This window comes from Triticum urartu, chromosome 2, assembly GCF_003073215.2.
Source record: "Triticum urartu cultivar G1812 chromosome 2, Tu2.1, whole genome shotgun sequence".
Taxonomy (NCBI): Eukaryota; Viridiplantae; Streptophyta; class Magnoliopsida; order Poales; family Poaceae; genus Triticum; species Triticum urartu.
In genome coordinates, this window is record NC_053023.1 from 454,279,038 (window position 1) to 454,292,090 (window position 13,053).

Below are 13,053 nucleotides of genomic sequence, written 5' to 3' on the forward strand. Positions count from 1 at the left end.
TCTTCCTTGGCCGGCTCCTCCGCCGGGCTGGGTAGCTCTCTTTGTTGATGGTTCTTATTATGCGGAAGACGGAGCTGTAGGATCAGGTATGGTTTTTACGTGATGACAAGGGTGGTGTTATTTTTGCGGCTTACCGACGCATTTGTCACTGTAATGAGGCGCTGGAAGCGGAGTTACATGCGATTATGGAAGGAGTAAGTCTCGCAATTCAACGGTCGAATCGACCAGTTCAGCTACAATCTGATTGTTTGGCAGCTTTATCAGCACTACCTAATGATTCACTGGACAGATCAGCATATGGTCATCTTTTGGCAGAAATCAAAGGTTTACTGGAGAATAGGGTGTTTGTTCGTGTTAAAGTTTCTCGTGATCAAAACAAAGTTGCACATTGCTTAGCAAATTATGGTAGATCTGGGGATAGCACTGCGTGCTGGCTTAACCAACCCCCTCCTTTTATTTCTGAACTTATTGCTAAGGATTGTAATTCTGTGAGTTTGAAATAAAACACCCTATTTCCATCGCAAAGAAAAAGTGTTTGAGTAAGCGATGATGACACTGATGACTTTCAAATAGGAGTGCACCAAGGGCAGCGTTGAGTCCTTATATTTTTTTTAGTGGTTGAGGTCACAGGAGATATACAAAAAAAGCTATCTCATGGTATATATTCTTTGTAGATGATATGGTACTAGTCGATGATAGTCGAACGGGGTTAATAGAAAATTAGAGCTACGAAGACATACTTGGGAATCAAAATGTTTTAAGCTTAATATAACGAAATTAAGTGCATGAGATGCATTTTAAGTACAAGTAGAGACAATGAGGAGATTAACCTTGATGAGAATTTGGTACCTCAGGAAGACACTTTTGATATTTAGAATCAATGTCGCGGAAGGATGGTGGGACACTATTTTTTTAAGGCAATGTTGCAGAAGGATGTTAATATCGATTAAGGCGTGAGTCATCGAATCAAAACCAGATAGATAAAGTGGCATCAAATTTTGCTAGAAGGCAGGTTTTGTAGGACGGCAATTCAACTTAAGATGTTGTATGGCTAGAGTGTCACAAAAGCTACATGTTCCGTAGGGCAGCTTTTCGAGTTACCATGTTGTATAGCACAGAATGTTGGCCACAGTTAAGTATGCAACATGTTCAACGGTTTAGTGTGGTAGAAATGCACATACTAAGATATGGATATGTTTTTTTTATAGGTTACGAAGATATGGATACTGGCCACACAAGAAAGAATCGGGTTCAAAATGGTGATCCAAACAAGCAGGCCAAAGACAGATCCAAATATTCAAGACTGACGCTTTGACCCGCCGAAAGAGTGAATTTAGGACAGAACCTAAGGTTTACTGGGGAAAAGAAGTCCAAGGCCACAGGTTACGTAAAACCTAGCCCCAGAATAATTTTGCACAGTGAACTAAAATTTTAAAAACAAGCTTCTAATTTCTCGAAAGATGCTAAGAAAATATGTACACATAACACAAATGCAATAACAAAGACACGGCCAGGAGGCATAGATGAATCTAGCAATGCCGTCAACGAGGACGGGTCATTATTATATGGACAAAGAACAAATATAACCAATCACAACCTATAACTGACCTTTTACTTTACAAAAGAACAAAATCGAGGCTTACACCCACTTGCGAGTAGAACTCGCACTGGCTTCCCATCAACATTGGCCAGTGTAAGCAAAACAAAGTCACACAGCTCTTGAACTAACTGAGCATCTCAGCTGGCAGGCAAGTTCAACCTTTCATGCTTTGGTTTGCAGCTGAAGTAGGCGTCAGCAAATTTGTCGGAGTGGCAGGCATTGGGTCGCCGCTAAGGACAGGCCACTCATTACCTGTTACGAATGCGGTAGCAAGATCTGTAGGAACCACAGTGCTTGATTTGACAGTCGAGAAATGCTTACCACCGTCCAGTTCCACATTAGTTGCGAAATCTTTGGTTCCTGAATCGGACGATTTATTTGTCAAATCTGTTTTCAAGAATAGACAGACAGCGGCGCAGTCATCAACTTTTGCTGTGGGAAACCGTGTTCTCCACGTACGGTGAGCCGTTTGGACAAGAAGCCTTGCTGCTGAGGCCTCTGAAGTGGATTCACTGACAATCTTAATGACGTCATCGTTTGAAAGTACATCCCACACCTACAGTGACCAAAGAAATTAGATGATCACATGCCACAAAAACCATCTAGCTCGCAGAAATGTTCCAAGTTAATATGTGGTCAGTTGCTCACCCCATCAGTCGCCAACACAACGAACTCATCCTTTTCTGTGATGTGATGGTACGAAACATCAGGAACAGAAATTACACCATAACTCTTTAGACAAAAGTCTCCAAACGCTCTTGCCATGGCCAACCCTGGGGAGTTGTACTTCGGAAGCCAAACACGAGTAACATCTGGCTCGTTTGGGAGAGAAAATACTCTGCCCTTCCGTTCCCTGATCCGTGCTGCTTCACCTGCAAAACATGCATCTTGCTTCATTTACATGGGCATCTACTCATAACAAATACAGTTCTTCCCAGAGAAAATGTAAACCACAAAAGCATTGTCGTCACAAGATATTAATAAGCTTGTGACGTCCTTAAAGGGAGTGGGACATGAAATCTGAAGTTAAGATTACAAAGTGAGCTATTGGAATATCAAAATCTGCTCCCTGCATAAAATGCAATGTAAAAAAGATTGTCGTTTCGGGCCAGATATGTCAGGTCCAAAATTTTAACATGTGGGCCCGTTCTCAAGTTTGTACTGTCAATGATAAGTTTTTTGAGTGTGTGGTGTCCATGATAGGTTATATTTACACTTTTTATTAGTACCAATTCAAAGTTTTGATATCAAGGTATCTTTAAAGAACTGACTCTGAAGAAAGTCAGATCTAAAACTGAACAGCAGATGCAACATGTTGTTACATCCCTATCAGATCAGAAAAAAGGAAAATCAGATTGAGCTTTTTACTCACAAAAAGCAGGGCAGATTGTAAAAAGTTCAATACAATATTTTTACTTAAATACTCCCTCTTTGTATTGTGGATGTTGAAAAAAATTATAAACTTGGTCAAACATAGAAATGTTTTGAATTATAAAAAACCTAATATGGACTACATTTTGAAACAGAGGGAGTATAATAATTCTCATATCTTACCATAACTTCAGAATTATATTATAATCACTTTTCAAAAAAAATAAAATATTGTTGTCATAGATATTTGATAAAACTACCACATGTCATGTAAATAAACCAACTTCATTTATTTGTTAAAATAATTTTCTAAGGCACAATACATCCTACAGTGTCACGACCTGAGACCTTTTCAGTTATGTTTCCAAATTTTGTGCACATACCATACAAGGAGTTCTTCAATTAGGGTGTTTTTAGTTGGAGGCAGCAAGTAGAATCATGCATCCGATTTTAAGTAACCCACAAGTGAAATACTCCCAGCATCCTAACTGCTCCAACAAGCAAATTAGAAACCACCTAACTAGAAACCAAAAAGTAATCTATAAAATATCACCATAGTTGAAGAGCTTTGGTAAATTTAAGAACAAATACAACAGGACACTGGCAAAAAAATTACACGTTTTGCAATGCATATATCATATCATGTAGTTTCATTATCACGTACTGATGCATGATGTATTTAAGAAATTGACTATACGATAACGCTGATTCAGCAAAAATAATGAAAAAAGTGTTACTGCTACTAGAACTCTTTGTAACACAGAAAGTAAAAGGTAGCTAAGAGTCACACAAGGAAAAGGAGGAAAAAATTGTGTTGTAGACCTTTAAAAGAACACACGGGGATCATTAAAATATAACGTACTTGGGATGCTTGGTTTGAGATCGACTGTCAGTTGAAGAGCAAAAAGGTGATTATCCTCATCTTTAGTGGCCAATATAGCTCTAGAGTCCCCCAAGTTGCCGATTATAAGATCCTGCCCCTGTAGAAATAGCAAGAAGAACATGTTAAAATAAAAAATATCAAGCGAAGCTTCACAACAAAGTAAAGTACAAAGTAAGAAATATCAAGTGAAGTTCCACAATAAAGTAAAGTAGAATCATTGTTGCAACGAAAATACCTGCTTGATCAATGTGACTGCTGTGGTTCCACTGAACAGACAATCAATATTTTTATGTGACTTCAAATCCCTGTCCATTACATAAAATGCCCTCAAGAATGAAGTTCTCAATGCTGTGAAGATTTCTGGGTACCCTCCATTCTCTAAAGCTCCAAGGGTAGCATCGGTATCTTCAACCACAGTTTGCACAGCATCTCCTTCAGTTGTCCCATTTGTGACAGTGTTATTTGACAACTCTTTGTATTCATCCCTGGCTATATTTGCACTCAACTTCACAGGGAGAAGATCTCTGACCATCTTGGAAACCAAATGGCCTTGTGGTCCATGGCCATCAAAAACACCACAAAAGATGGTACCATCTTTTGAACCAAAATTCTGCAAGCGGAATGCAAACACGTTAAAATCAACTATATAATGCCCAAAAGGACATCATTGAACAAGGAGAAAGAAGTGCACAATCCGTACAGTTTCAGCCTACAAGCAGGTCAGAACCACGAAGCCTACGCGACTTATAGCTAAAGGAAAACTCTTGGTCATCAGATAACACGTGGTTCCAAGAACGCCAAAGTGCATCAAACGGTGCATGCCATGCATAAATGTGTTGTCAACTGTAGTCCACTAAACAGGGAAAATTATATTTGCTTATATCATATGGGTGAGCTCACAGTTTCGGAGAGTCACATTTGATGGATTTTGATTCACATACTAGTTAAAGATCCTTAAGCTTGATGTGGGCCAGGAGTCCCGGATCCTACACCATGCCAAGCAAGATCTTCGGGCAAGGCTCAAGAAAAGGGTGGTGAGCTTGGCGGTCCTTGAGCATTCAAGAAAGAAGCAATGTGCTCGAATTGCAAATCCGAGAGAGGGCGATGCCAATATCAAATACTTCCATAGGCATGTCAATACGAGAAGGAGAAAGAACCACATTCATCGGGTGAGTATAACAATGGTTGGGTCACCGAGCATGAGAAAAAAGAGGAATCATCCATGATCACTTCTCCCACATCATCCGAAAGGCAAGTGAGAGAAAGGACTTCAACTGGGAACAATTTCATTTTGAGGATTGTGATCTTAGTGCTATTGACGACCCCTTCATCACGGAGGAAGTGTGTCATGTCATTAGCCAAATGTCAAATGACGGTTTTACCGGACTGTTCTTCAAGAGATGTTGGGACACAATTAAAGTTGATGTCATGCGCGTGATCCACCTTTTTGGTAGCCTCCATGTTGCTAACCTCCAATTGCTTAACTCTGCAAATGTTGTGTTCTTGCCTAAGAAAGATGGAGCGGAGGGGATTGGTGACTATAGACCAATTAGTCTAACTCATGCCATCGCCAAGATGCTCGCGATTCGCCTTGGGCCTCACATGAATAGCCTTACCTCCAAGGCCCAAAGTGCTTTCATAAAAAAGAGAAGCATCCATGATAATTTTATGTATGCGTGTACAAACTCCTGCCATTCTTTTCAAGGTTGACATCCACAAAGCCTTTGACTCGGTGCGTTGGGGTTACATTCATGATCCTCTTCAATGGAGAGGCTTTCCAAGTAAATTTTGAGAATGAATTGCTGCCTTGCTATGTACCTCCACTCCTCGGATTCTTCTCAATGTAGCCCCCCCCCCCCACACACACACACACATCAAGCATGGTCGTAGCCTTCGCCAAGGAGACCCCCTCTCACCTCTCCTTTTCGTCACTGCCATTGATACACTCCAACAAGTCCTAGACTTGGCCACTAGGCATGTCTTGCTTCACAAATTTAGAGGCCGTCGAGCTGTTTGCAGAACTTCCATATATGTCGATGATGTGATGGTCTTCATGGCCCCCATTAAACAAGATATTGACAACCTCACACGCATCTTGGGCAGTTTTGCCGAGGTCAACGGTATGGAGGTCAACTTCCAAAAAGGTCCTATGTCCCATTGAGAGAGCAACCCGTAATCTCGAGGACATCCTTCATAGTCTGTCGGCGTCTCACGCCTCACTCCTCATCCGCTACCTGGGCCTCCTCCTCTCCATTTGGCAGCTCAAAAGAGCCGATTTCCAATTCCTAGAAGACAAGGTGGTGGTGACGCTTGTCCCATGGGATTGGCAAAATGTCACTGCTACGGGCATACCACTCTTGTTAAGGCAGTGCTCACCTCACAAGTCATCTACCATACTACTACCCTCATCATTCCGCAGCAGGTCATAATGAGCGTCAACAAAATTGAAAGGGCTTTCTATTGGGTGGGAACAAACAAGATCACCGGTGCCAAGTGCAAAGTTAATTGGGCCACAATGTGCAGACCAAAAGAGCTACGGGGCTTTGGCGTGCTTGACCTTGAAAAGTTAGCATGTGCCTTACGTTTGCGCTGGCTTTGGTATGAGTAGAAGGAACCCGGCAAGCTTTGGGTGGGTATGGGGAACTCGTGTGACAATGTGGACGTTGACTTCTTCTATGCTTCTACCATCACAACCATTGGTAAAGGTGTCATTGCCCCCTTTTGGGACTCCCCTTGGCTAAATGGCAAAAAAACTAAAGGACATTGCACCGCTCATTTACATGGCATCCTCAAGGAAAAATTGAAAGGATGGAGAGGCCTTGGCGGATGATGCATGGATTCACAAGATCAAACCTGACCAGATCCTTTCCATGGAGCACCTACGGCGATTTGTTACGCTTTGGCGACTCCAAAGCCACACACAACTCCATGAGTGGGCATTACTCTTCGGCTTCAGCATATAAGGCACAATTCATTGGATCAACAGGCTCCACCTCGACGTGCTTCATTCGGGGCATTTGGGCCTTGCCAAAGGTGAAATTTTTTGCTTGGCTTGCAATCCAAGATAAAATTTCGACGGATGATAGGCTTGCAATCTAAGATAGAATTTCGACGGACGATAGGCTTGCTCGGCGGGGTTGGCAAAATTGTGACCTTTGCCCGCTTTACCAACTTGCATGAGGGCAGGGCACATCTATTCTTCAAATGTCGCTTCACCGTTAGGCCTTGGAACTTAGTCAAGGATTGGCCTGGCCTTCATGCTATTGACAAGGCGGCTTGGGCAATGAAGTACTCTTTGGCATTGATGGTGCAAGATGTCGAGAAACAACATTCACAATAGGAAGGCTATGGCATCTCTCACCGTACTTGTTAGTTGGACTATTTGGAATGAGAGAAACGCACGTGTCTTCTGACACAAGTCAAAACACCACCACCGATCATTTTTGGCACCATTAAGAGGGGAGCAAAACTTTGGGTTGTGGCGGGCGCAAAAAAATTGAGCAACATCATGTCAGGAGAGTAATGACCCATCACCCATAGTACTATCGGTGTGGTGTAACAAACTCTATTCTCCTTTCTTAATTAATGGATGAGGCAAAGCTTATGCCTCCGTTTTGAAAAGAAAAAAAGATTCAACTATGTTCAAACCTAATTACTAATGAATCGGTATTACAACAGATATTTTGGTTTAAGGACAGGACATGCAAGATGCAATCTGAAGCGCTAGCTTGTTACAAACGTTCTCCTCCTGTTCTTTTTTCAAACGGTCCTTTAGTATTCATATCGTTAAACTTCCTAAAATTTGATCATAGAAGGACTAAAAATTTCTAGATTGGGCAAATGAAAATAGTAATTATTTTCCTTCAAATTGCAGCTCTGATATACAATATAAAACCTTAAATGATGGTGCATTAAGTAAAACATGTAAATTGTAAATGATGGTGTTATAAAATGAACATTTAAGAGACCACGGAAAAATTGATAATAACATTCATAGAGGAGAAAACTGTGAAGACCACACGCTACACAAGGTACTACAACAACAAACCATGGGATTGTATTGTTCAAACTTATTGAACTCTGGAGATAAACAATTTAATAAAATCTCATGGATATAATCAGTGGCAGAGGATGGACCAAAATCGAGGTAGGGCGGACGGATTCTAGAGCGTAAAAGAATATATCATGCAAAACCTTCATGGCCACTTGCCGCTGGCACCACCTCTGCACCGCTCTGCACCCCGCCTACGCTGTTCCGCAGCTGCGTACTTGCTTCCCTGTGACCTGTGGCCTGGAACAGGCTGGCACCCACGCTGGCGCCGCCGTCCGCCTACCTGCTGGTGCCGCCGCATATTGCTAGGCATTCTTGGCTACCCCCTTGTTCGTCCGCCGTCACTGTTGAGGCCATGGCCTGGTCCAGCTGAGCTCCTGGTTCACGGGCTCATGGCCCACCAGGTCTCCCCTTTCCTCCCCCCAACCACAGCGAGTACATGATACAGCGGCGTACGTGTATATTCTTTTGTTCGAAAAATCAAGGTAGGGCGGCCACCCGGCCTTGCCCAAACGAGTCCTCCGCCGATGGATATAATGAAATATGCTCCAGTTAATAAAACACAAAGAAATGACAAGTCTCATGTATTCAACTCTAGGAGTTCATGCGAAGAGAAGATAAGATCGTCCTTAAAAGGAAATATTAAGATAACGATAAGAATCATGTGCCTGCTTACAGGTTTCTCCATTTGGGAGAACAATAATTGAGCCCAATTAAACTACCAGCTAGAACACTCTGCCGGCGATTCAGTCGGCCATATCCAATGGCAATCCATGCCCACTTAAACGAGACAAATGAAAATGGTATTCTATTCCAGAAGTTGTTGAATCAAACAGGCATTCTACAGCAAGACCCCACATGTGCGTCTTACGTGAAAGTAAAAAAATCTTTGTCCAGCTCAAGCATACCTAAGAAGACATGTATTAAAATTTTGCCCCAATCAGACAGTTATGTTTCTTCATGCAAGTATCAGGATTGGCTCACGACGAACAAAATCATGAAGACATCCTTTTCATCGTATCCAAATACTTGTGGAGCATATGCAGTAGGAGTCACACATCACCGAAAGGCACCCGTGGAATTAACAGAAGATAAAAATGGAAAAAAAATACAGAATTAAGAACTCAAAGAGTATACCTCCACGACAACCATGGCGTCCTGGTTGACCCCCTTCTTGCCCTGCATCGTGTAAAGTGAGGCGCTAGCGCAGGCGCCGTTGCCGGCGATGCGTCCGGGCGCGTCCCTAATAAGCCCGGGACGCCTTTCCTCGGCGGAGGCGCCGCTTGGCGAGGAACCCCCGTTCCGCTTCCGCCGCAGCGGTCGAGCGGCCCACTTGAACTGCGCAGGCCCCGCGCTTGCGGGGGTCACGCCGAGCCCCCGGAGCAGGCAAACGAGAAAATCGACGCAGCACCCGTCGCCGCCGCCGCCGCCATACAAAGCGGCCTCCGTGGCCGCGGGCTTCGCGGCGGCGACGCGCGCGGCGACGGCGACCGCCAGCATCCGCTGTTGCTGCGCCTGCGGGTGCTGCAGCTGCTGCTGGCCCGCACCGCAGCCGGACCTCCGGCGGCTGAGCACGGGCCGCCTCCCAGCCGCGACCGCCACCATGCCCTCGCTTCGAATGATTCCGCCCCCTTCCCTCGTCTCTTGCTATCTGCTCAGGTCAGGATCTTGGCGCAAGAAGCGAATCTCTTGGCCGGAGTCGGATCTTGCAAGGAGAGCAGGGTGGTTTGGTAGATGGATGGACCTCGGTGTGGCGAAGAGTAGACGCAAGAACTGGTCGCTGCAAGGGCGCGAACGAGGAGGGCGTGGCGGGCACTAAGGAGGGCGCTGGCTGGGGCGTGGAACACGCACGGTGAATACTAGCAAAGATATTAGTTTTACTGGTTCAATCGACGATATTATTCTATCGCGACGGCGAAAGGGGAGCTGGAGAGGACAAGAAGCCCAACAGGAACAGGTGCCACCTCCCCTCCTCTCCCGTGGCCTGCGCGGCGCCTCCGCGGGTGTGGACCGGAGAAGAGAGGCGGAGGCAAGAATCTCCGTGGCGGAAAGGGAGAGGAGGGGGCAAGTGGGCGGGGAGGAAGAGGGGAGGTGGGGCCTCTTCGTCGGCTGGTTGCGTGGTTGTCCTGAGACGGCGACGGACCCAGAGAAACACGTTGCAAGGGGCTCGGTCGGCAACTGGAGTGAATGGCCATGGGTGTCCCGCTGAAATTTGTTTACCTTTTCCGTTTGTCTGTGAGCACCCTTTCACAAAAGACCACCTATCTTTTTAAGGGAAACACTAACGTCCACATGTGTGGCTGTTTGCATTTTGCCCACACGCGAATCCGCGTCCGTTTGTGAGTGTATAAATCTTGACATGTTTGTGGTGCCACATAGAACTAGACTGGTGTGTAGGCATTCAACGATCGTCCACACGTCCGTTTCACCACACGGAGAGGCTGGTGTGTGGGCATTTAGCAGTTCGCTCACACGTCAGTTTTCACTCACGCATAAGGGTTTGTGTGTGGGCATTTGCCATCTCGCCCACATTGTCCGTCTTCTCTCCCACACCCAAGCCCTAGTATGCTTGTAAACAGATGGCAACTCTCTTTTTTTTACCCGAACATGTCAGTTACCATGTGTTTTGCAGGGTACACGGCAACTACCCTAGTGTGATTGTAAGCAGATGGCAACTCTCTCTTTTACTCGAACATGATGTTTTGTCATGTCTCTTTGTAGCGCTACACGGCAACTGCCTAGTGTTAGTAGGTGACAATTCCTAAGGTTTTCAAATCATGGCAACTGTAGTAAACCTAACCATACATGGCAACTGCTTAGTGTTAGTAGGTGGCAACCTCTAAAGTTTTTAAATCATGGCAACTATAATAAACCAGACCATACATGGCAACAGCTGCAGTTGTCCAAAATGACATCTGGCAACTGCAGTTGAGCAACCATGGCAACTATAGTTGTCCACATGGCAACTGTAGTTCAGCGACATGGCAACTGCAGCTCAACGGACATTGAAGAGGGTCCGGACCATGGCAACTGCGGGGACGCGTGATGACTGTCACACGGGGCGTGCGGGACCGAGAGGTAGGTGGCTGAGAGAGGTCGTGTAGGCGTTATGTATTTTGCCCACACGTAGGCGTGTGAGAGGGACCGCAAGAAAAAAAAGAGGCGTGTGGGCGGTAGTTGTTTTGCCCACATATAGGCATGTGGGCTTGTCCTCTTAGACAGCATACAAAACATATAGGCAGGCCCCTTAACGTCCACATGTGTGGCAGTTATCGTCGTCCTCTTTTAATTATTTTGAGAATAAATACTTTGTAGTATTACTAAGAAAACACTACAACCCCTTTTATCTTATAGCGAACATAACAACATTGTTGTTCGGCCTTCAGTTCTACCAAAGTTTGTCACGAAGTGGCTTACAACATGCTGATAGTAATGTACACATGTAATATTTCGGCCTCTCATATTTTATTTGGCCTTCAGTTCTACCAAAGTTTGTCATGAAGTGGCTTTAATAGTAATGTACACGAGTAATATTCTGATCTCTCATATTATCTTTTATTTCGTATAGTGAAAAAACATAAGCACAATCTGATTGTCTCCGAGCTTCAAACCAAATTCACCACTTTTAGACAGTGGGTCTCGGTTAGAACAAGCAGAGTAGTTCATTAAAGTGCAACCCCTCCATAATCTCAGATAATTCAACTTCTAAAGAATCATAACAAGACATGGCAAAAGTTAAAGATTGCCTTTTCGGCCTGCTCACGCAAAAATCATACTTGTTCCTATTCCCATGGTATAAAGTAGAGGGGGTATCATCTAGTGCATGTGACTCATATGCTTGAAAGTTTCCATAAAGTAACACCCCTTACCTTTGTGACGTCTTGGTTCCGGTACTGGGTAGTCACCAACAACGAGTTGAGGTAGCTTTGAAGAAAGCGTCGAGAGACATTAATAATTAAAGCGGGCTATGAATAGGCCAATTCATTTCTCACATACCAAATACATTCCAATACTGGGTAGTCACCAACAACGAGTTGAGGTAGCTCTGAAAAAAGCATCGAGAGACATTAATAGTTGAAGTGGGCTATGAATGGACCAATTCATTTCTCACATACTAGATACATTATAGTAGCATGAATAACATAATTCGACGTGTTTCCGAAAGCCACATGCAATATGAAGTACCCACTCTGGTCACGTGTTCTGGAGCTTGGATATACTGAAAAAGGCTTTCGCCCCGTTTATATATAAAGTAGAGCCACTACATCCAACGTAAGTTCACACCACACACACACGCGCAAAGAAAATAGAGAAACATAGTGCGAAAGGGTTCTGCTGAGGGCACAGATCAACAAGCCCTTAAAGGAGAAAATGAGGCAGTACAAGCTGCAGCAGGCTAATCCGGCTCAGGAGGTGGTGGAGGAAGCAGCGGCGCCAAGCGAAGAGCCATCGCGTGAAGATCTGCAATGGTGATGTTGACGGCGTCCCGATCCTGGGGGCGGCTAAGCGGCCGCCAAAGCTGCAAATAGCCACACATTTTAAAATTGCGTCAGTGACACATCGAAGAGGAACACGCTGGATCACAAGTTTATTGCAGACGGTTTATTGCAGACGGTCCAAAGCCCAAGCGAGGACCTCAATACCCAGCCACCTAATGTGGCGGACGCACGAAGGGGACACCTGGATTTCCGCAAAGAGGTCAGGAAATTGGTGTTGCACCACTGACCACCAATCATTTCGCGGAAGCAACTCGAAAGGAATTGAGCGGGCACGCTGTCGGATGTGGGGTTCCGGCAAACCCTTAAGGTTCAAACACTGGGGTGCGCGCGAAATCTTTCCCTCCCACCGATCTACGCCCTAACTCGCTAAGATCTCGCGGACGAACTCGATGAACTCGCAACACAGAAAGACACAAGATTTATACTGGTTCGGGTCACCATTGTGGTGTAATACCCTACTTCAAGTTGGCAATGGTTAACCATTACCCACATCCCCGTGGGTAATTACTTTATTAGGGGACGGGGATGGGCCAGCTTTAATGCCCACAGGGAAGTTGGTGGGTTAAATACCTTACCCAGCACACAAGACGGGGATGGGGATGGGATAGCATTACCCGTGCCCATTACCCTCTTACCCATGAAGAGCTTA

General features: G+C 44.8%; 1 protein-coding gene across 1 annotated transcript; it reads right to left on the reverse strand.

The window, feature by feature from the left end:
• Positions 1–1,524: 1,524 nt before the first annotated feature.
• LOC125537843 (probable protein phosphatase 2C 38) lies at positions 1,525–9,973 on the reverse strand. Its single transcript, XM_048701159.1, has 5 exons — positions 9,043–9,973; positions 4,090–4,464; positions 3,834–3,951; positions 2,249–2,472; positions 1,525–2,156 (listed from the first exon to the last, which is right to left on the reverse strand). Exons 1-5 carry the CDS (start codon positions 9,508–9,510, stop codon positions 1,755–1,757), a joined length of 1,587 nt encoding a protein of 528 aa, XP_048557116.1. The 5' UTR covers positions 9,511–9,973; the 3' UTR covers positions 1,525–1,754.
• Between the last annotated feature and the right edge of the window lie 3,080 nt (positions 9,974–13,053).